The sequence below is a fragment of the Colletotrichum scovillei genome (genome assembly GCF_011075155.1).
Source record: "Colletotrichum scovillei strain TJNH1 chromosome Unknown Contig00004, whole genome shotgun sequence".
In the NCBI taxonomy this organism is placed as follows: domain Eukaryota; kingdom Fungi; phylum Ascomycota; class Sordariomycetes; order Glomerellales; family Glomerellaceae; genus Colletotrichum; species Colletotrichum scovillei.
The window spans coordinates 1750860-1771860 of record NW_023336262.1 but is presented as its reverse complement, the minus strand read 5'-3'; the positions used below and the strand labels follow the sequence as shown (position 1 = coordinate 1771860).

The 21001-nt window shown below is 54.2% G+C and overlaps 6 protein-coding genes across 6 annotated transcripts; 4 read left to right on the top strand and 2 right to left on the bottom strand.

The window, feature by feature from the left end:
- Positions 1–433: 433 nt before the first annotated feature.
- On the bottom strand, positions 434–1176 carry HER10_EVM0000161 (uncharacterized protein; the record flags this gene model as incomplete). Its single annotated transcript, XM_035469955.1, has 5 exons — positions 434–516; positions 551–718; positions 799–903; positions 972–1095; positions 1171–1176. 5 exons carry the CDS (start codon positions 1174–1176, stop codon positions 434–436), a joined length of 486 nt encoding a protein of 161 aa, XP_035334551.1.
- A 358-nt stretch (positions 1177–1534) lies between these two features.
- HER10_EVM0001363 (uncharacterized protein) lies at positions 1535–5163 on the bottom strand. Its single transcript, XM_035471113.1, has 2 exons — positions 4824–5163; positions 1535–4676 (listed from the first exon to the last, which is right to left on the bottom strand). The coding sequence occupies exons 1-2, from the start codon at positions 4883–4885 to the stop codon at positions 3917–3919; spliced, it is 822 nt and encodes a 273-aa protein (XP_035334632.1). The 5' UTR covers positions 4886–5163; the 3' UTR covers positions 1535–3916.
- Positions 1969–3845, top strand: HER10_EVM0006577 (iron only hydrogenase large subunit domain-containing protein; the record flags this gene model as incomplete). The annotated part of the gene is made up of 3 exons (XM_035476159.1): positions 1969–2095; positions 2136–3401; positions 3433–3845. 3 exons carry the CDS (start codon positions 1969–1971, stop codon positions 3843–3845), a joined length of 1806 nt encoding a protein of 601 aa, XP_035335023.1.
- A 506-nt stretch (positions 5164–5669) lies between the features above and the next one.
- HER10_EVM0006629 (uncharacterized protein) lies at positions 5670–6440 on the top strand (the record flags this gene model as incomplete). The annotated part of the gene is made up of 2 exons (XM_035476210.1): positions 5670–6165; positions 6319–6440. Exons 1-2 carry the CDS (start codon positions 5988–5990, stop codon positions 6438–6440), a joined length of 300 nt encoding a protein of 99 aa, XP_035335028.1. The 5' UTR covers positions 5670–5987.
- Positions 6441–7454: 1014 nt separating this feature from the next.
- On the top strand, positions 7455–8240 carry HER10_EVM0007671 (uncharacterized protein; the record flags this gene model as incomplete). Its single annotated transcript, XM_035477220.1, has 2 exons — positions 7455–7860; positions 7884–8240. The coding sequence occupies exons 1-2, from the start codon at positions 7555–7557 to the stop codon at positions 8238–8240; spliced, it is 663 nt and encodes a 220-aa protein (XP_035335102.1). The 5' UTR covers positions 7455–7554.
- A 6387-nt stretch (positions 8241–14627) lies between these two features.
- HER10_EVM0011344 (uncharacterized protein) lies at positions 14628–20590 on the top strand. Its single transcript, XM_035480777.1, has 3 exons — positions 14628–15076; positions 16995–18209; positions 18263–20590. The coding sequence occupies exons 1-3, from the start codon at positions 14976–14978 to the stop codon at positions 19704–19706; spliced, it is 2760 nt and encodes a 919-aa protein (XP_035335365.1). The 5' UTR covers positions 14628–14975; the 3' UTR covers positions 19707–20590.
- The last annotated feature ends 411 nt before the right edge of the window (positions 20591–21001 follow it).

Below are 21001 nucleotides of genomic sequence, written 5' to 3'. Positions count from 1 at the left end.
AACTCCGACTTGCCAAAAACAACAGACAGCGGAAGAAGAAGAAGCAGAGTATTGAGAGCGCAAATTGACGTCTCTTGCATCACGGGAGTCATGAGGAAGGCAACCAGGGAAATAGGCGCACGGAGTATATGTATGTGTTCCATTTGCACTTAAAGAAACAGCTTATGGCTGCTTTTCTCGTTATCATTTCTTTGCCTGTTTCACCTTGGACAAGACTCCGAACAGGCTACCTCACAAAGGTGTTTTTTTGGCAGCGCAAAGTATGAAGGGTGACTCTTCATTGTAGTACCTAAACCACAGGGTGACAGTCAAGGCCCATTGAACTTCGTCAAGGGAATGCCGACATTGCCTATTTGCCAGCACTGTCTAACTGCCCATCCTTTGATCTACAACAGCTACATTCCTTTTCTCTCTCTTTTCGTTTCGTTCCCATTTACAAACCCTTCTTCTTGGATCTGTACGACTCGGTATTCTTAAAGGGAAACGAGCTCGTGTCCTTGTCGTAGCCATGTTTTGCTGCGCCGCGATTTGTCCCCGGCGAACATGAGGCACCAGAGCCCCGAGACGGCGAAGATGGCGCTGCCGAGGCATCCGAGGGCAAAGGCCGTCTGGCCGGTGCGGAGCCACCTGCTGTAGCAATAGAAGCCGGCCGAGGCGTGGTGGATGGAGGAGAGGATGAGGGCTGCGTTTGCGTAGGGGGAGACTGTTCCCGCGGGTGCTGTTTGGGAGGTTACTTGTGTGAGCTACTATGCTGAGGGATGTGTAGGCAAGAAGGGGAGGGACGTGGGGGGATCTTACTTAGGTCCTCTGATGCGAGGGGAACTGCTCCTGAGAGGGTTACGACGAGGAGACCTAGGGTTAGGAGGGCGAAGCCTAGAGAGCGGGCAAAGTAGTCCTCGAGAGCTGGAGGTCATGTCAACTTTTGGGGACTCACACGAAATGGGTGGAAGGGGGGTGACGAAGAGACTCACAGCCTGCGGCGTACTGGTAGTCATCGGGACGGAGGAGGTTGGTGATGAAGCGCGGCCAAATGATGAGCGGGACGGCCTGGGTCGCGAGCCAGCCCAGGTTTCCGAAGCTGAAGGTTGATATCGCCTGTTGGTTTGCGGTAGAGCTATGTGTCAGCGAGGATCTCTGTGAGATGAGGATGATGGATGGGAGATGGCTTACGTCCATTGAGGTGGTTTGGTGGGCGGTGGTCGACTTCTTTTTGTTATGACGAATGATCTAGGTGGAATTGGAGAGTTTGAGGTTACAAATTACTGCTGTGAGAGCTCGTGTTGCTTTAATGAAGCTTCGTAGAGCTTTGCCTCGCGTGGGATGAGGTGACTTCAAGGTTGAGCCCAGGGAAGAGAGAGCTACGACGAGCCGACGTCATTGGACGGGCCCCCGGCACCGCGTCCCTTGCCCGCCATGGCTTCCGATTCCCAATTGACGGCCTGCGTCAGCCAGCTGCAACGCCCCCTGTAATCCTCTTAGGTCCTCAGGGGCCGATGCCGCGAGGGGCACCCAGGTCCCTGTCCACTTTTCCCATCCCGCCACTGAGTGGATGCCGATTTCGCAAAGCCTAGGCGCGCCTGCACTGTCAGCAGTGTTGACTCTTGCGAAAAAAAACCCAGTGGTGGGGGATGGATTTGCAATCAACGATTGATTCCCATCCACCACTTGATTTGCGCATCTCCGGCCTCGCGGAATACAAGGAGAAAGCATAAGTCGTCCACAAACAAGACAAGCTCTCTCCCATCGTTTTCATACTCATACTTGGACCAACGGCTTGTGTCCTCGCACCTCTCTTACACCCCGCTACGTTGCGACTCATACTTCTTCTCGTCGACTTCTCTATCGCATCGCATCCACGCATTGCCCCGCCATCTTCGACATCCCGCCTCCCCTCCTTTCCCTCCCACTCCCCCTCCCTCCTTCAATCTCTCTACGCTCACGACACTTCGACCAAAAAAATCCTCCAAGATGAGCGCAATACTCTCCGCAGACGACCTAAACGACTTCATAAGTCCAGGCGTAGCCTGCATAAAACCAATCGAGACCCTCCTCCGCGCCCCCGCCGCCCCCCCCCGACGCCTCCCTCGAACACGAAGTCATCCTCGACGGCCAACCAAACTCCAACAACACCGCAGCAAGCAATGCGCCCCCCGCCGAAATCTCCCTCACAGACTGCCTCGCCTGCTCAGGCTGCGTCACCTCCGCCGAAGCCGTCCTCGTCGCCTGCTCAGGCTGCGTCACCTCCGCCGAAGCCGTCCTCGTGAGCATGCAATCCCACACCGAGGTCCTCAACACCCTCGACTTCGGCCCGTCCCTCCGCATCGTCGGCCCGGACCCGACCACGGGCGAGTTCCGCGTCCAGGGGCTCGAGGACGAGAGCAGGATGCTCTTCGTGGCGAGCGTCTCGCCGCAGACGAGGGCGAGCCTGGCCGCTGCCGCGGGCGACGGCACGACGGAGAGGCAGGCGGGGTATATGCTGGACGCGCTCTTCAGCGGCGAGCAAGGTCTTGCCAGCGGGGGAAAGCATGGGAACGGGTTCACGTGGGTGTTGGATACCAACGTCGCGCGCGAGGCGTGTCTTGTTCTCGGGGCGGATGAGGTTCTGGGTGGCGGTAGCGCAGCAACAGCAGCAGCAGGCGCTTCGCCGTCTCCATCACCATCGACCCCAGCGACCAAGCCGATCCTCACGTCGTCGTGTCCCGGGTGGGTGTGCTACGCCGAAAAGACGCACCCCTACGTCCTCCCGCACCTGTCGCGCGTGAAGTCGCCCCAGGCGCTCATGGGCACCCTCCTCAAGACGACGCTGAGCAAGAAGCTTAGGATCCCGCCCAGCAGGATCTGGCATCTGGCCGTCATGCCGTGTTTCGACAAGAAGCTCGAGGCCAGTCGCGAGGAGCTCACGGATTCGGTGTGGGGTCCCGACGGGGACGGGAAGCCCGGTAGAGGGGTCCGCGACGTGGACTGCGTTATCACGAGCAAGGAGGTCCTCATGCTGGCCGAGTCAAGGGGTTTCAATTTCTTTAATCTACCGCGGGGCAAGCCATCTGCCGCCGCTGTCCAACATACGCCGTTCCCGGACACGAGGCTAGAAAAGTTCCTCTTCCCGGCCCGTGGAGCCCACCGCTCGTCCGTAGCCGCTGGCTCCTCCGGCGGCAACCTCTACTTCACCCTCCAGACCGTGGCCTCCAAGCACCCCAACTCTCAGATCCAAGTCATCCGCGGCCGCAACGCCGACGTCGTCGAGTTCGTCGTCGCTTCCGCCACGGGCGACCCTATCTTCAAGGCTGCGCGGTACTACGGCTTCCGCAATATCCAGAACCTGGTCCGAAAGCTGAAGCCGGCACGGCCGTCCCGGATGCCCGGCGGCAAGGCGTTCGGCGCCGCTAGGAGACCCACGGAAAGTCCGCTGGGCTCGAGTACGCCTACGTCGAGGTCATGGCGGCCTGCCCGGCGGCTGCACCAACGGCGGTGGGCAGATCAAGGTGGACGACCCGATCGTCGTGGAGCGCAAGGGTTACGAGAGCAAGCCGGGCCCGCTCGAGCAGAAGGATTTCCTGGCCGAGGTCGACGAGGCCTACTTTTCAGCAGAGGACTCTGACGGCGAGGAGAGCAATGGTATTACTCAAAATGGTGACGGTCTGCAAGTAGCAGACGACGTTGTTGACGGAATTTCGCCTTCTTACATTCGAGATACCCTAGCGCATTGGGCGGATTGCACTGGCATAGACTTGGGTAGACTGGCCCTCACCACGTATCGCGAGGTGGTCAGCGACGTGGGCAAGGACAAGGCTAGCGACACGGAGCGCGTCGTTCAGCTGGCGGGAAAGATTGGCGGAGGCTGGTAGTCTTTTTTTGCTTGTTTTTTCTTTCTCTCTCTGTGAAGGAAAGGAAGAGCCAAATTAGCATAGTAATAATTTCATCCTTCCTTTGTGCCTCGCTTGGCGAAGCCGAATCCACCTCTTCCAGTCCCATCCGGTCCGCGTGGAGCTCGAATGGCCTGCTTGGGCTGGTCCTCGACGTCTCTCGGGGTTGAACGTCCAGAATGCGGGTTGTATGTGTTGTACGTGTTGTACGTGTTTGGGCCGTCGCCGCCCCCACGCTTCTGCATCCCGAAGCCGCCTCGGGGTGCGTATCCGGGGTCGTAGAGCTCACGACCGCTCTCGGCGCGAACGGCGTCGGATCGACTGCTGCCAGGTCGTCGTAGGTCGTCTTGTCGATTCGAGTTCCCTCGGTATCCACCGCCACCACCACCGCCACGGCCCCGTCCTCGTCCACGGCCGCGCCCTCCACCTCTCTCGTTCTCGGCACCTCCTCCTCCCCCTCTAGGTGGCGTGACTGTCCCACTCGGGCTCGAGGCGCCAGAGGAAGGATTCGACTCGCCAAAGATCTTCGCGCGCGCCTCCTCGTACCGCCGCTGCTTCTCCTCGAGCTCGCGCTGCTGCTTGGCGCGAATCTCCTCGGGCGTGAGCTGCGGCTTCTTCTCGGCGTGTTGGTCGTCGGCGTCGTCGTCAGCGAGGGACAGGTGGGAGAGGAGGCCAGTGACGGGGTCGCGCCGGGCGATTGTTCGGGGCGCCGGTTTTCGGCTCAGGACTTTGACCTGGGGTTTGAAGCCCGTGGCGAGGGGTACCGAGGGTTGGGCTTCGAGGAAGGTCATTGGTGTGGGCGTGGGGGAGTCACTAGTGAAGGTCGAAATTTGTGTTAGCTGCTTGCCTCTTCTGTTTTTTTTCTCTTCTTGACAATTATTGCCATTGGCAGTACAAGGGATAGGTAAAAGAAAAGGCCAAAATTTGGGCACGTGAAAAACTCTGGGTAAAAAGACATACGCTGATTCCCAAAGCTTTCTATTCTGCTCGGCATGCTGGGCGAGCCGCTCTGCCTTGGTCATCGGTACCTGCGGTTCAGGCTGCACCTCTGTAGGTTGGGCGTCAAGCTTGTCGGCTGCAGACTCCCAGTCATCATCCTCCCAGGCGTCGGGGGACGAGAAGCGCCGCCCTTCTTGACCATCTTCCCAGCTTCTTGTCGGGTGGTGTTTCCTGAAGCGACCCAAGTTTGTGATAACGTGACCGTAATGGTGGGGGTGGTGAAGCTTCACTAGGTATCGAAGCCTGCCTGCAAAAAGGTGGTGGGCGATCGATCGGTTGAGGAAGCTGAGACCTGAAAGGGAGAGAGAGTGTGCTGTGACCGTGACGAGGCGAGCGGTGATCTCGGACTAATGTGGGAGCATTGGATGGGTGGGTAGGATAAAGGTGAACACACAAAAACCAAAAATGGCAGGTTGTCCAAAGGGTGGTGAAGTCGATGCTCACAATGATGTTAAAGGTAGAAGGGGAAAAAAGGTGGGATGAGATGAGTGAGGTTAACGGACCCCTTGTCGGTTGTGCCTTGGTCAGAGGCGTCCGAGGCGGCTACGGCTTTTTTTTTTTTTTTTAAGCTCCCCTCAGCTGAGCCAATGACATTATAGTTACTTTGACTTTAGCCTGTCTCTAGGCAGAAAGCTACGTACTACATAAGTATCCTCTCCGGACTTGTGTGGAGGGGCACCCAGGGGTCAGCAGGCGCATCGGATCTTGGAAACACCCTTGGAATGGTGGGGTTGGCTGGGCCCGGGTGACAGCTGGAGGCAGGCGAGCGATGTCCATCTCACCTCATACCTGACTTACCACTCCATCACTCACTGCGGTGCTTAGGCAGAGCTGCGACGGAATAACCTCAACTTTAGCTTCTTCAACAGGATTTGGCAAAAAGGCCCACATTTCAATGCTTCCTTCCCAGCTCTCGAGGCCTTAATTCAATAATCTCCTGAAACCCCCTCCGCCGGTTCTTGGCACATCCTCCTACTGCCCAGTCGGGATTCAAGGTGAGTTCACAAGCCAGAGCGGTGACACAAACAACCCAACTCCAGGATATACGTGGACAAACAGCTCATTAATTTTTCAGGAACCCGCTTTCACATATCGTTGAAGAAAATTCATTCAACAGCAAACACAATGGCAGCGGGCGGCGCAAAGCTCCAGACCCCCAGCTCCGAGGCTGGAGGAAGCAGCCGAGACGACCCCAAAGCTTCTTCGGCGGCGGTAGCGGCTGCACCCAGCTGGAACAATAAGAAGTTTAGAGAAGAGTACGAGTCTTTCAAAGCGAAACTCCTCGACCAGAGATTCGACCCTAGTAAGTGAAGCTCGTCCCTTTTTATTTCCACCCTTCCTTCTCCCTCGCTGGTGAACAGCTGTGATGGTATCCGACCTAGCGACATTGTTCAAACGAGTTAAGAGGAAAATATGAGAGAACTCAGCTTACAAAAATAACTTCAAAAAAAAACAGAGCATTTCCCGGACCCGTTACTTCCAAGAAGCGGCTCCGATCCCCGAAATAACCCAAAGACGACGCCGGAGGCTGAGCGACGTATCGACAAGATTATCGCCGAGTACAAGGCAAGAAGTTAACGGGTCAAGTTGCGCCTAGGTCTCATTGGATCTTTTTAATGAGGTCGATTGGTTGGTTTAAGGGGAGTGAAGGGGAAGGGCTGAAGTTATTCGTTGATCCATGCTCAAAAATCTGCAACTGAGGTGGGAAAGGACGAAAGAGCAAAAGAGGATCTTGAAGGATTGTTACCTCTTCATTGTGTGTATGAGAGTATGTCGTCTACATCAACTCTTTGTCTGGCTTGTTTGATGCCCGAAATAGAGGGGAGTTTCGACACATTGTTTTTTGCGTGAAAGCAGCCGTTTCATTCAACTTGATCTTTCTCCATTGTCAAACCCCACGAAAACTACGAACCTTGGAAAAAGACAAGGCGATGTAATTTTCTGAATCACAGAGAGGCCGAGTGACTGCTAGAGCCTTGTGGGGCTTCCTGAGTCTTAAGGTGTATACGGAAATAGGTTGGTAGGGTGAGGTAGTCACGCGGACCAGGCAGGTCGGTCATTCACCTCTCAACCACCAACCACCCACCCGACCTTGCCTCGCCCTCGAAATTGTAACGGAGATGGCTCAGCCCAGCCCAGCAAGGTCAGACCGGGCAAGGCAGTGAATAAAAGCTCCCTCAACCTCTTCATCTGAAGAATCACATTTTTGGCCGTGTAATTACCCTAATCAGGCAAATAGCCATCTCCGTTGTTTCGTTCACTCACCTCTTCGGCCACCGCCCATATTCGAGGAACCGTCCTTTTTCGTCCTTTGAACGATATATAAAGGCGTACTCGGACCCTACTATTGTTGGCATCTGTATCTGGTTCTTCATACATCCTTCATACATCTTGCGGATCTGAAGAAGAAACGCAAACACATTGCAACAACGACGAAGACTTGAACAACGACCAGGGCTTCGACAGCAACATCGTTTACAACTAAACTTAATCAAGACACATCCTTCCACAATCTCAACTCACTCTACTCTCGCCTTGCTCGCCTTGCGACTTTGAACCGGGCATACCAAGTATAAACTTCCGCCTCGGTCTCGAAGTCCAACGAACCAACTTCACCATATCCAAGGGGCCAATCCAGGCCGAGGGGAGCACCTACACTACATCAAACACCTCAACTACAAGACTTCACACAATGGCCAACCCCCAACCCCCATTCACCGGTGCCGGCGCCGGCGCAAACATCCTCACGCCCAACAGCAACGCCTCCAACCTCAAGCCCATCACCAAAATCAGACTCTTGCCCTCCAAGCCCATGCTCACCCCGCCCACGACAACAGGCACAACCACCCCGCGTCCCGGCACCAAGCCAAAGGCAATCAAGCTCAAGCTCAAGGCCTCGTCGTCCTCGTCGCCAGCCTCCGGCGCCAGTCGCCGCCGGAAACTCCACCGCCAGGAAAACGTCGCGGGTTCCCGTCAGTCTTCTGAGCCCGGTACTCCGGTATACCCAGCCGCAGCGACAAGCCTATCAGCAACAGACACAGAGTCAACAGAGTCAACAGTCTCGGAGACGCCCACCCCAGAGTCACCAGCAACGGCACCAGTCAGAACTCCCTCGAGATTCGCAACCCTACGCCACCGCCGCCCGCGTCGACCACTGGCTCAACCAGCAAGTCGCACTCCACGCGGCCCGCGTATCCTCTCTCCGCCTTCTCTGCGGCGGCAGCGGCGGCGGCGGCGAACGCGAACGCTAACCCCAAGAAGAGGCCGAGGGTCCTCATCTCGACGCGGAATCTCGCGTGGATGAGGGCGAGTAACGGCGTCTGGGTGAAGGTCCCGCTTGCGGGTTGGAAGGAGAAGCAGATGAGGCCTGTTACCTAGGTTGTTGTCGACGACAAGTCTTGGTGGTGAGTGAGTGTACGTGCGAGACAGACATACATACATACACATACACAGGCGCGCAGAGAAAGAGTAGAGCAAGAGCAGAGCATCGTACATGTGGGCACCGATGTATACTGTCCAACCGGGAACAAAAGAGTTTCCCACTTACGACTTACGAACTTGGATCCAAGCATCAGAGCGAGCGTTCGTTTAGAGAGATACCCCTTCTCCACCGTTGGATTTCGTTAGATACAGGGTAAGAAAAAGAGGGCACGAGCAACAATGTCTTGTCTTATTGGAAGCATACGGTATACCCACGGGGCGTTACGGCATTAGACGGGACTACAGAACGGGTTCCCACATGGAGAGTATCCTGGAGATCTCCCATTGGGGGGAAGAGAAACTGTCCTTTCGATCATGGAGTTTCTTTCTCTAACTCCTATACCGATAATTACTGGGTTAGCGGTGTATCTGTTGGGGATATGAAAAGAAAAGAGACTGGGGGCACGATTAGAAATTCCTCTCGCGAGATCGCGAGAGGGTGCATCGTAGATGATAGATGCTCAGGCAATTAACAAGATAACGAGAATGCGAGACTATGAGATTTTAAAGTCCCGTTTTATAAGAGTGACCTGGAAATGAATGTGCGATTTGACACCTCGATGATGTATATGAGGATACCTGTTAGGCAGTGTGGTGTTTGCTCGAATGGTCCATGACTTGATGTGACTGGATGTAACTGCTGAATCCACCGTGGTGGTAGCAGAACAACCAGGGGAAACTAGAGATGCGTCTAGTATTCTTACTGAAACCCATCACAATCGACCAGATGCCAAGGAAGCGGCTCAGAAGCGGCAAGCTTGCGGCTCGTCCCAGCCTGGAGCCGCCATTGACCGCCCAGAGCATATCGGTATTACCGTTGGTAGAAAGGTGGTACATATCGAAACTGTATCGATCCAAACCTTGTACTCGGCTCTCGTTTTCTCCTTCTCTCACTCACACTCGTAGGCTCACTCTCAGATTGATCTAGATCGTCCGGCTTTGGCACATGGCAATCCGAAAAAAAAAAGAGCATCGACCCCTCATCGGCAGAACACGGAGAGCATTAACGTCGAGCTTGCATCTTTACGCATGAAGCTCCCTCCCCCCAACGGCACGAGAGGGTCCGTCAAATCTAAGTTCACCTAACCTGTAGAATAAAGAAAGCATCGTAGATCTCTTCGAAGCCGACGGAATCTTGCTTGACTTGCCAAGAACGTGGACCATCACAAGCTGATGCCGAATGGCGAGTCTCACAAAGTCGAAGAGTGTTCTCATGCACAAAGGGTCGTACAAAGAAGCACGTAGGTTCATCGGCATGTGGGTTCCGAGATGAGGGGGGAATGTCAGTCAATGAGGAACTCGGGCCACAGCTTCGACGAAACCTTTTACTTTTGCTGGGTGGACAAACCGGGATGGGCGAGGTGCAGATCCGGCGGGTCGGGTCGAGTGTTTCTTCGGACGAGTCTAGGTAGGTATCGCTCAGGACGTTGTGTGGGTTGCGAAACGTTGGTGAAAGACGCGCGGTCGCGCGGTAGAAGAGACTTGAAGGAGAGTTTGAGTGTACAGTAGTACGGAGAGGAGATCAGACATGTTCGTCGGTCGTGCCTGGCTCTGGCCCATGTACTTGTGACTCCTGCTTAGGTTGAGCAATTCTTGTTGGGAACATGTCGACTTTCTCTCCGTAGATGGCTATCAGACGGGCCAGTCTGTGCCGAGGAACCGTTACCTTATTAGCCAAATTCCCATCAAATGCTCAGGCATGCGCTACGTTTTTTCGGTGAAGCATGCTCGTGTGGCCGCCGTTTCTCGTATAGCGGTTAGGGAAACACTGTGGCAGCAACGCAAGACATGAGGTTGGTCTTGTAGCGGTTGCGTGGCGTGGCAATGAAGCGAAGCGAGCCTAATGACTCGTTGACCAAAACCCGCAAAGCCGCCATGTCTCGAACGCTGGGCAACGTCGGATCAGACAGGAGCAAATTTGGAGGTCCCACGCCCACGTCAAGGAGGACGAAAAAGAGGCAATTGACGTAGTGGAGTCGACCGGTTTGTGTAATGTAGCGGCGGGACGGCTTCTCCACCAGAGTTGAACGGCGGGGAAATTGTTGTTAGATGTCCATCATCTTGTACAAAGCGTGGGGGAATGTCGGGGTTAAAGTCTCGACATGACATTGAGGTGCTGGCAACTGAATTGTGGCGCAGGAATCCCGCATAATAGTCACTTGGAATCCAAAGCAGGATTCAGAGGACATCCCGCGACGTCAGCGCATGGTTACAGTGAGCGGTGCTCCGGTACCGATACATTGTTCTTGTTTGACAGGTATAGAGGACCATGTTATGCCCTGCCCGGCTGCAAGGCTAAGCGGAATTGCGAGTCGTCGCCACGAAGCCGGCCCCTCCAAGACAAGGCCTAGGAGTACGCTTGGAATTGACCGATAGTTGAAGACATGTCGGTGTGGTAGGACGGGGACATCAGGTGAATGATTGACTGACTAGCCTAGTGTAGAGGTCAGGAGGAAGAGCAAAGTAGAGAGTGTTCGCCATTATGACGATTGTATGCGATTGGTTACCTCGAATACCGCAACAGCTGATGATGTCCTGTCTCTAGGCAAGTCGGCATAGCTTGCAAACGGAGCTCCTCATTGGAGTACTGTAAGTCTTGCCCCTTGTCTGCCATGCCATGAACGTTCCCCATCGAGAGAAAGTGTCTTGGTTCAGCAACAACAGTAAGTAGTGCCCATCAGCACACTAAGAGAAGCAATGGCCTACACTGGCATGCCGGTCAGCGCTTACAGGAGAGTCACTGGCAACTCATCGGTCAATAGGCTATCTGACCGCCGCATTGCCACGAAGCTACTTTGTGCCAGATACCACCCCACAGTGGGCGGTAGAAATTTTACTTTTATCGAGAGATGGGAGCTGTGAAGGCGAACTTGAGTAATGGACTGGGGTTCTATGTTCTGTACTGTGGTATAGCGTCAAAAGCTGACAATACGGAAGGAAGCCTGAAGACAGTGGCGGATATCCTGAAGGCTGAAGCTGGGATTGTCCTGAGAGATAATCCAGGTCTGGGTTATGTCTTATTCCGCTAGTGCATGTATTCAAGTTGTTGCAGATGGAGAAGCGTCAAAGGCGATGGAAGGTGCTGAGTGGTTGTGGCAGGCCGAAGCAGAGCCCCTTCTTGGCTCGGCAAGGTAACGAATGGATCACAACTGAGGTACAGGTATCGCCGGAGGTGAATCGATAAGTGATAAGATAGCTAGGTTGTTGGTGTGGTGTTTGGGGTCATTTGTCCGTGTTGGTAGCTGTACATTCCAGTCGCGTGAATGGGGGACGGGTATCCGTAGAGAGGGCGAGACCGCGAAATAGTTTAGGTATCCGTACTTTGGCATGGTGTTATGTTGCAGCCAATGCTTCGGTGGAAGAGGCGATGTGGATGTTGGTTCGTCGAGACTTTATTGACTCATCCACCTTGTCAATCGCATCGTCCGTCAAGCCCACCCACCAGCGCACCCACCCCGGCGGTTCGCTCGCGGGTTGCCCTTGTCGAATGGAGGGGGATGGCCCGCCGGCGGGTCGACGTTTTGGTTTCCCGAGGAGGATCCCTTGGGTCGGCGGTCTCGGAGGGAAGCCGGCGAAGCCCCCCACAGGTCTGCCCTGGGGCCCGCCCAAGAGATTCATGGCCAAAGTCTTTCATCCGTAGCGTAGTAATGCGGCGCTTTCCTCGCAATGACTTGTGTCGCTCAGCCCGGAGATGATGTTTGATATTGGTATCTAGATAGCCTGGCACGACTGGTAAGTCTGCTCCGCGTGGCGGTTGGTTCAAGGCGCCAGAGGCGCTGGTCATTCCTCTCTGGATTTTGGGTCTGTTCTAGAAGGTCGTCTGGAACAATGCTCCCCTGCAATGGAGCAAGCCTAGCCGAAGAGTGGCGCGATGGCAACCTAAGTATAACTTGGAAGACATGGCGTTTCTTTTTGGAATGACTTACCAAGTCAGCTTTTGAGGATGGCAATGAATCAGACACCTCGAGGTTCTAACTCAAGGTCAACTGAGGAAGATATCAAAGCGTGTCTCATGGTTGCTTCTGGCGGAGGGCACCGAAAAACAGGCGAGGATGGCTACTGCAGTCGAGTACGTACAATAAGGTATGGTAGAAGGGGAGAAGCGAATCCAAAAAGGGAATCCGTGAAAGAGTACCTACAGGTGCAAGTGGAAGCGGATGCAAGAGGCAAGAGGTACAAGCGAGTTGGGAGGTGCACCTGCTGCATCTGCTCTGCACCTGCACCTGCGCCTGCATCGGCTTCGGGGGCTGTAAGTTGTAGCATGTACGTGTCGACGAGATGCAGCGCGAGATATCTTCCGTCGACACTACCGTATGTAAGCATGTACCAGGGCAGTCTCACCAGGGCAAATACCAGATACCTCTAGATATGCAGTCATCCAGCCAGTCGCATTGTGATTATTCCCGGGGCGCAAATTGGACGCACAGAGCGCGGTAAGCACAGGCGGATTGGCCGTTGATTTGTGGAATGCTGTGGAGGCAATCCAGAACACTTTGGAAAGTCTCAAACTCCCCAAAACGGCATTCCGAGCTCTGTACGGAGTGGCCGTACTTTGGAGTCTCTTGAACTTTTTCTTCATACCTACTAATGTATGTGAGCACACACACGCACACACATACAGGGTGGCGGTATCTGATTGTCTTGGTGTCTTGGTGCTGCCTCACTTAGGTACTCTTCTCCAGCTTTCTCCCACATCTACTCTGTAAGGTATTGTAAAAGTATGTAGATGCTACCGTTGATTAAGGTAAGATAGATAGATACCTTTCAGACTGTATGTGGGGTTATCTTTTGGCCGGCGGGCTAATACCGTACCTTTACCTTGCACCTGCATCGCGACTTCCACCGGCACCTTAGATTGTGACTACTCTCCCTGACACCGTCGACCGTACAAGTGAGAGATGGATCGGAATTCCTGACCTCTTTTCTTGACCTCTACCATACTCCGTACCTTAGACCTGGGACCCAAGGTAGAAAGGGCAGGGCTTTCCCATATGACAACTCTCGTCACCATACCATTGGGAATGATATCCATGTGGCTACCTTATCCATCGAGTGCAGAGTAAAGCCTCTGTGACAGGCACCTTCCTTCCACACAAGGACCCCACTTTCAAAGAGAAAGAGCAGGCTTTGGTTCTTGAACCTGGGTCGCCGCTTTCCTCCCACGCCTCTTACCTCACTCCGCCTCACCTCCTCCTCTTCCTCGCCTGTAACCTGCCATTCGCAGAGTTCCGACTCCCACGCTCATGCTTATGCTCACATCCTCTTTACCTCACCTCACCTCGTCTCACCGATCCGACGATTACCTTAGGGACTCACTCAGGTCAGCTTTATTATTTACCCCACGAAATACTCGGGGGCGCCTCACTGGCCAACTTCCCACCTCACCTCACCTCAAAGGCCAACTCTACAACGCTTGACCTCATTTCGACTCGTCCGTCTCCACCCTTGAAGGCTCGAACCCAATTTTTCCAGGTTCCCAGAATCGGGTCGTTTTCTCCCCTCACGAACCGGAATCCTCGACGGAGTAGTATCCTCCAGAGTCGAGAATTACAGTACATACATTCCACCACAGTACGGGTGCCACTTCACGATCCGCCCCTCTGGCTAGCCTCTCGCTTTCACTGGATGCTGTCATCACCAGCATCACGGACTCCCTGGCTTCCATTCGGGCCTTAGCTTGGATAACCTCAGTCCATTCGACACTGGCTGGGCTGCTACCCTTACGCTGTCACTGTTGACCCACTTTCACACCTCACGATACCCAAGCACCCAAGCACTCAAGGTACCTACACCAACCTTACCTTACAAGAGTACCGTCCAGTGACCCGTACCCAACGGGTGACACCTCACTGCTCGCAGCCGCTCTGTCCTCCTGAGTCCCATCCGGCCTGGTACTGAACCTTTCCTTTTCCCCCTCCACCGATGACTGACTGACTGGAAAGTCGCAACTCAGTTCAGCTTGCACGGCGTACCTACCTCTATTCGCCTCCACAGCTGGCCAGTCGGCGCTGTGTACCCGACAGTGGACACCAACCTGGAAAGGTACCTGCAAAAAGAAGGACGGCAAAAAGGCAGGAAGCAACAAACCTCGAGTCTCAACTGGACCCAGTCACGCCTTCCCTCTCGTGGCTCCTGTCCGCCCCTCCCTACCGCCTCCACCCTGCCGCCTCCACTCCCACGCACACAACCTGAAGGCAACCGATCTCATAGCGTGGTCCGGCTCTCTCTCACTCCATCCCACTCTCACACTCTCTCAACTTCTCAACCCTCCAGCGAGAGCGAGAGAAAAAATCCAAGTCTCCAATTTCACCTCCGAAAAATCACATCACCCGCAACCGAAACCGCAACCGCAACGCCAGCCGCATCTTACTCGCCGCCGCTTCCTCTCACAAACCAAACTCACAACTCTCACACCGCATTCTCACTCACTCACACACACACTCTCTCTTTCTCGCACGCACACACCTGCGCGAGACCTCACCCCCGTTTGCCGCTCGTCTCTCGCGCCCACTAATCCCTCGGCATCGCGGTGATATCACGGGCCTGTTTTGACGTCAACCAAGGATTCAGGCCTCTGCCTCGACTAGGCCTTCACCTTCACCGTCCGTCACACAAAGACGCCAGCCAGCAACCATGTCCGGCTCCGAGGGTGCACATGCAAACACAAACACAGGCGGCTTCGACCTGTTGAAGCGCGCGACACAGGCCATGATGATGTCAGGCTCGACTTCTAGGTATGTGCAATTTTTTGTTATGCCTCTCTGCCCTGCTCTGCACCCTTTGCACCCTCTTTGCCTGCTACCTTTTGCTCCTATTCGGACCCCTTTTTACACCGATTTCATATTGTCTCTGTGCCCTTCTATTGAATCCTGCACTGGCCAGTTGATTGAACCGCTTCACCGCGTGCTCGGTCAAAGCTGTGGCGCTAGCTTGCTTGCTTTCTCACTCTATTCGGCTTGCGTTGTGACGCCTTTCCTATTCGCTTGATATCCTTCCTTTATTCCCCTTTACACATGGGACTTCACCCCGGCCTGCCTGCCTCTCGCCTGGTTGCTTCTTCAAAGCTGGAGTTGCGTAACCATGGAAAATACCGTTTCCTGTCTCCATCACTCGCTAGCTAGGCTTGGTGGGTGTTCGAGACCCTATCTCCTCATATGTCATCGACGCTTTTCATTACCTGTCACCACCCCGTCACATTATCTTGATGTTCCCATTGGTACCCCCGATCTTCCCCGCGGCGCATATTGGACCCTGGACGGAGCCTCTCTTCTTGAAGGTTGCCCGTTCCATGCGGCATGTCATCGTCGGACATGGACACATACTACCCAAAAGCGTGGCGATGGAGGGGTGGCTGGCGAACGAGGGGCCTTTCCTGTCGCCTGTTCACTTCCTGCACCCGATGGGTTTCTGTCAGGACGTTCCTCATTTGGCTAGTGCCAGAGGCCGATGCCGTCAACGGCTCTTTCAGCCTACCGCTGAGGGACCCCAGACGATCCCGGACGAGTGTCCGAGGCTGCAAACAACTGAGCCCATTCCCATTCTCGCTCTATCCTACCGTGGTCTAAGATCTTGTTCACTTGACTGGTTCTCCCCCCCACCGGCACACGTTCGCTGCGGGTAGGCGTCGGTGGCAGGCATACCTGAAGCTGACCTTTGCTCCGTGGACCATGTCGTGGGTGAGGGTGATATACGACGCATCAGTGCAAAGTCCTGTTACACCCCTCATCCAGTACTCGCTTGCACATGCAAATCACCACGTACCCCTCGTCCCATCCCTTCCCCTACCCATGTTCATCTACCTACCTACCTTACCTGAACCCTTCGTTCGGTCGCCAATGCGGCGACAAGAACTAGAAGATGGCAAATAGAGGTGTAGCGACGCGGGGGCCGCCATGGCCAGGACGCCAGAGCCAGTCCAAGAGCCAATGCTGCAAGAGGCTTATCAAAGTTGAGAAGCCTGACTCGTCCAACAATGGTCCAACGACCAAAGGAGGAATAACCAGTCATTCTTGCTCTAGTCAAGTCAGCATTGAAGCTCTCCCTGCACCTCGCGTCGTCTGAATGGTTTCCCCTCTTCCTGTTCCCCCCTCCGCCCGCCCAGTGTCCTTGCCCCGCCATTGCATTTACTAAAAACCTCCGATCCAAGGCCTTGACTAGTGTTCGAGGACCTATGAAGACGGGGCGTCTTCGGAACAAAAAAGTCCACTTTACTCATGTTTTCTATTTGACGGTTCTTCACTTTTGGTCCTTTGCATCATCCCCCCCGAACTGCACTACCTACCTACCCGGCTAGCTATTGCGACGGCATCCTTGCTTCCCACCCCAAAGCCCAATCGAGGACGAAGAGAAGAGAGAGAAAAAATTTACCCGTTCTTTTCCGCCAGAGGCACACACGGAGGGACGCACACAAGGCAGAACTCCTCCCTACTCCGCCTCGCTTCAATTCTTCGTCCTCACGACAAGTACCCAAGTGTGGTCATGGTCTTGGCAGCCGTCATGAGCTAGCTCTTCACTCTAAATTTTGCCTCCGCTTTTCGCTGTGTTGCTCAGCGTGTTATCCCTCTGTTTCTGTTGTTCAACCCACGATTTTCCCTCCTCCGCGCAGTATCCGCCACAATTAAAGATGAATCTCACTGTTAACCACCCCAGCAGGACTCCCGCGGCCGCACCTGACGAAGATGGCGCGGATCAGATCGGCTTTGACACGCCCCGCTCCGGGGTGGCGACCCCTCAACCCGACCTCCATGACAAACGCCTGCCGGGCATTATGAGCTACTTCGGCCAGGTTCGTACAGATTCTTCTCACAATTCTGTATCTGCCCCTGTCGCGTCGGATCGCAATCGAGGACAATCGCTTCCTGGTCCCTCAACGAAACAAGTCGAGACGGACGGGAAGGCTTCTCAGGTCAGCTCAGTGGATGCTGTGCCCGGTGGCGATCCTGAACCAACATCCCCATCACTCCCCCACCCCGAAGAGCGGCCATCATCACCACACACTTCATCCATGGCACTGGTTCAGACACATCAGTACCCGACACCGCCGATATCCAGACGGTCGTCGGCGGGACTTTTGAAAAGAAGTCTGTCGTTGCGATATGGAGAATCACGGTCCGCGGCATCCTCATCTGCGCGACCGAAGCTCCAAAGAGGCGTCACAGATTACCCGCAAAAATGCCACAGCCTCACCCTCATGTCCCAACCTTCAAGCATCGTCACAACTTCGGTTGTGCATGCCTATCACATATCAAACCCCAGTCTTCACAAGCCCATCACACCAACATCCCCCATCACTTTCCACGTTGGTTCAGCGCAGAAAGCCGCTTCCCTTCACAGCTCTTCGTCAGTTGATCAGCTCAAGAAGCTAACACAGTTTGCGGGATTCAAGAGCGGTCCACCAACTCCTACAAGGGCGCTCTCAACGGCGCAGCCCTCTCAGGCTGAGGAGAGGTCGACCTCCAAGAGAAGCAGCAACGAGACGGTCCCTCCTAGCGGCGTTCAGACACCGGTCCGGCGCGGCACCACCGGCGCTCAGGTTCCCGCTGCTCGCGGTAAACTCACGATCAAGATCGTTGAGGCCAAGGGCTTGCGACGTGCCAAGGACCCGTACGTCGTAGCCGTTTTCCAGAGAAGCGAGCTCATCTCAGGAGGCCCGCGCTCCGTTGAAGAGGAGGATGACGTGAACCTCCCGGCCCCCTCCTTTGGAGGCATCCCGATTCAAAGACAAGGCAGCGACTCAGGCCGCCCGGTCATGTCTATTCCTATGCGCAGCCGCCAGAGCAGCAACACCAGCATTTCCGATTATAACACATTCCGCAACCGTTCCCGCCGATCCTTCACCAGTCCAAAGTGGGACGCCGAGGCAGAATTGTAAGTGGGCACACTGGTTGATGTACTTGGGTTGATGGCTGACTTTCCGGCAGTGATGTCGTTGATTCGAACATGCTGGTTGACATTTCCGTTTATGACCACACCGACAAGGGAGAGGAGTTTTTGGGCCAAGTCGATTTCCAGGCCAACAGGGACTCCAGCAACCCAGTACGTGGCTGGTTCCAGCTCAAGGGACACGCCGACACGATGGCGGAGAATGCGCCTACGGGAGAAATTTACGTGGAAGCCGTCTACCAGCGAACGGAGAGAAAGCACTTTGGACCGGAAGACTTCCAGATTCTTAAGTTGATCGGCAAGGGTACCTTTGGACAAGTTTACCAGGTCCGGAAGAAGGATACCGAACGCATTTACGCCATGAAGGTCCTGTCCAAGAAGGTCATTGTCCAGAAGAAGGAAGTCGCCCATACCGTTGGTGAGCGCAACATCCTGGTTCGGACAGCCATGTCCGACTCGCCCTTCATCGTGGGCCTCAAGTTCTCCTTCCAGACGCCATCAGACCTCTACCTGGTTACCGATTACATGTCTGGCGGTGAGCTGTTCTGGCATCTCCAGAAAGAAGGACGTTTCGATGAGCGCAGAGCCAAGTTCTATATCGCAGAACTTATCTTGGCCATCCAGCACCTCCATAACAACGATATCGTTTATCGTGACCTGAAGCCAGAGAACATTCTGCTCGATGCAAATGGTCATATTGCCCTCTGTGATTTTGGCCTGTCAAAGGCCAATTTGACAAAGAACGATACCACAAATACATTCTGTGGCACAACCGAGTACCTCGCTCCCGAAGTTCTCCTTGACGAGTCGGGATACACCAAGATGGTGGATTTCTGGTCGCTGGGAGTTCTAGTCTTCGAGATGTGCTGCGGTTGGAGCCCCTTCTATGCGGAGGACACCCAACAGATATACAAGAACATCGCCTTTGGCAAGGTCAGATTTCCTCGGGACACCTTGTCACAGGAGGGTCGCAACTTCGTGAAGGGCCTGCTCAACAGGAACCCCAAGCACAGACTTGGTGCGACGGACGATGCGGAGGAGTTGAAGCGCCACCCATTCTTTGCCGACATTGACTGGGACATTCTGGCAAAGAAGCTCATCACACCTCCCTTCAAGCCCAAGTTGACCTCTGCCACAGATGTGTCGTACTTTGACCCCGAGTTTACCAACGCGCTTGATAACAACGGCTCACTTAATGAACGGGCGGCTGCTTTGTCCAAGGGATTCGCTACATCGACACCCCTTTCACCCTCTGTGCAGGCCAACTTCCAGGGCTTCACGTTTGTGGACGAGAGCGCTCTCGACGATCACATGAGAGATAAGGGCCGCTACGATGACGAAGAGATGCGTGATTCTCACCACCAGGACGATGACTGGGATGACCTGGAGGATATGAACCAGAGAGGCAATCGCATGAGCGGCATTGTGCGCACAACCACCAACGAAGAGCAGATGATTGGTGGCGGTCACTTTGACGTTTAATGACTTTGTGCATTCTGGTTTTTTTTTCCAAAGGTACTTCTGGGTCATTTGTTTTTGGGTTCTATTTTGAGGACAAAGAAAAGTTCCATCACACACAGCCTTTTCTCTCTTGCAGAAGCAAAACACGGTCATCATCATTACGAAGTCAAAAAAAACGAACATTCATGGATTTCAGTGCATAAGGGCGGTCAAACCTTGCATGTGATCATTGGGCCTGGGGGGGTGTAATCGGTACATGGCGTTTTGGGCTGAAGCGATGAACATTCGGATTCCTGATCGGCCCCTCAGAATGCTGCTTTTCATGCTAATCGAAGAGCTTTACTTACACGACACGAACAATAACTACAACGACGATAGGCCTCATGAATAGGCTCTGCATACCGCTCGCTGATGCTGATGCTGGTGACTCTGATGCCTTTATCGGATGATGTGGTTGTTCTATATTCCCACGAGTCGTTGCCACAGGAATCATCCGCATATAATACATGAGGCTGATACACAGGCATCGCTGCATTTTGTGAGGATGTGTTTTTCACGAATGGAGTGGTACCAAAGGGGAGGAGGGGAAATTGGTCTTCCCTATAGGATATACTGCGATTTTGCGACAGACGTTTAGCGTTTGGGGCAATCTTATGGTTCATGGGTCTTGGAGACTGAATCAGGGGGGTTTTGATGGATGCCTAGATATCCAACAGACAAACCCTTGTATCGATCGTCAACAACCATGCAGTATATCGGGTGGTGGACGGTACCGATGAGGAAAGGAGGGGCCGCCAACGGAAAGAAAGTGAGAGAGGAAAGCGATCAGCTCTACACAAAGCCGTCTGTAATACTGCTTAATTAGCTTTAGCTATATTTGAAAACAAAAATAAGACAAAAAGGACACTAGGTTCTCTTGACGTGTCCTTCCAACGTGATTGTGTCGTAGCGACGCCCAAGACTACCAATAGACCATACAGTAACGTCCCTGATTGACACATGAGTGAGGATCACTCTTTCTATCACCACTGCTGATGTTCTTGTGCCTCTGGAATACCTCATCAGCGAACAGAACGATCATGCCGATGCCGCAGAAACTTCCCCCTCCTCGATATGACTCGCTGCCGATGCGGCCTGCAGTTGTGGGAATAGAGGAAAAGGAGTTTTTGTATGGTACTCGAATCCACAGATGGGCTGGTCGTATGCCCGGAAGGTTATGCTACCAACTGTTCAACCTCGTAGCTGTATACACGTGGACAACGGAGGGATGTATTCTCCGATGTGTAAGATGCCAAGTCTGTAGCTACCATTCTGAC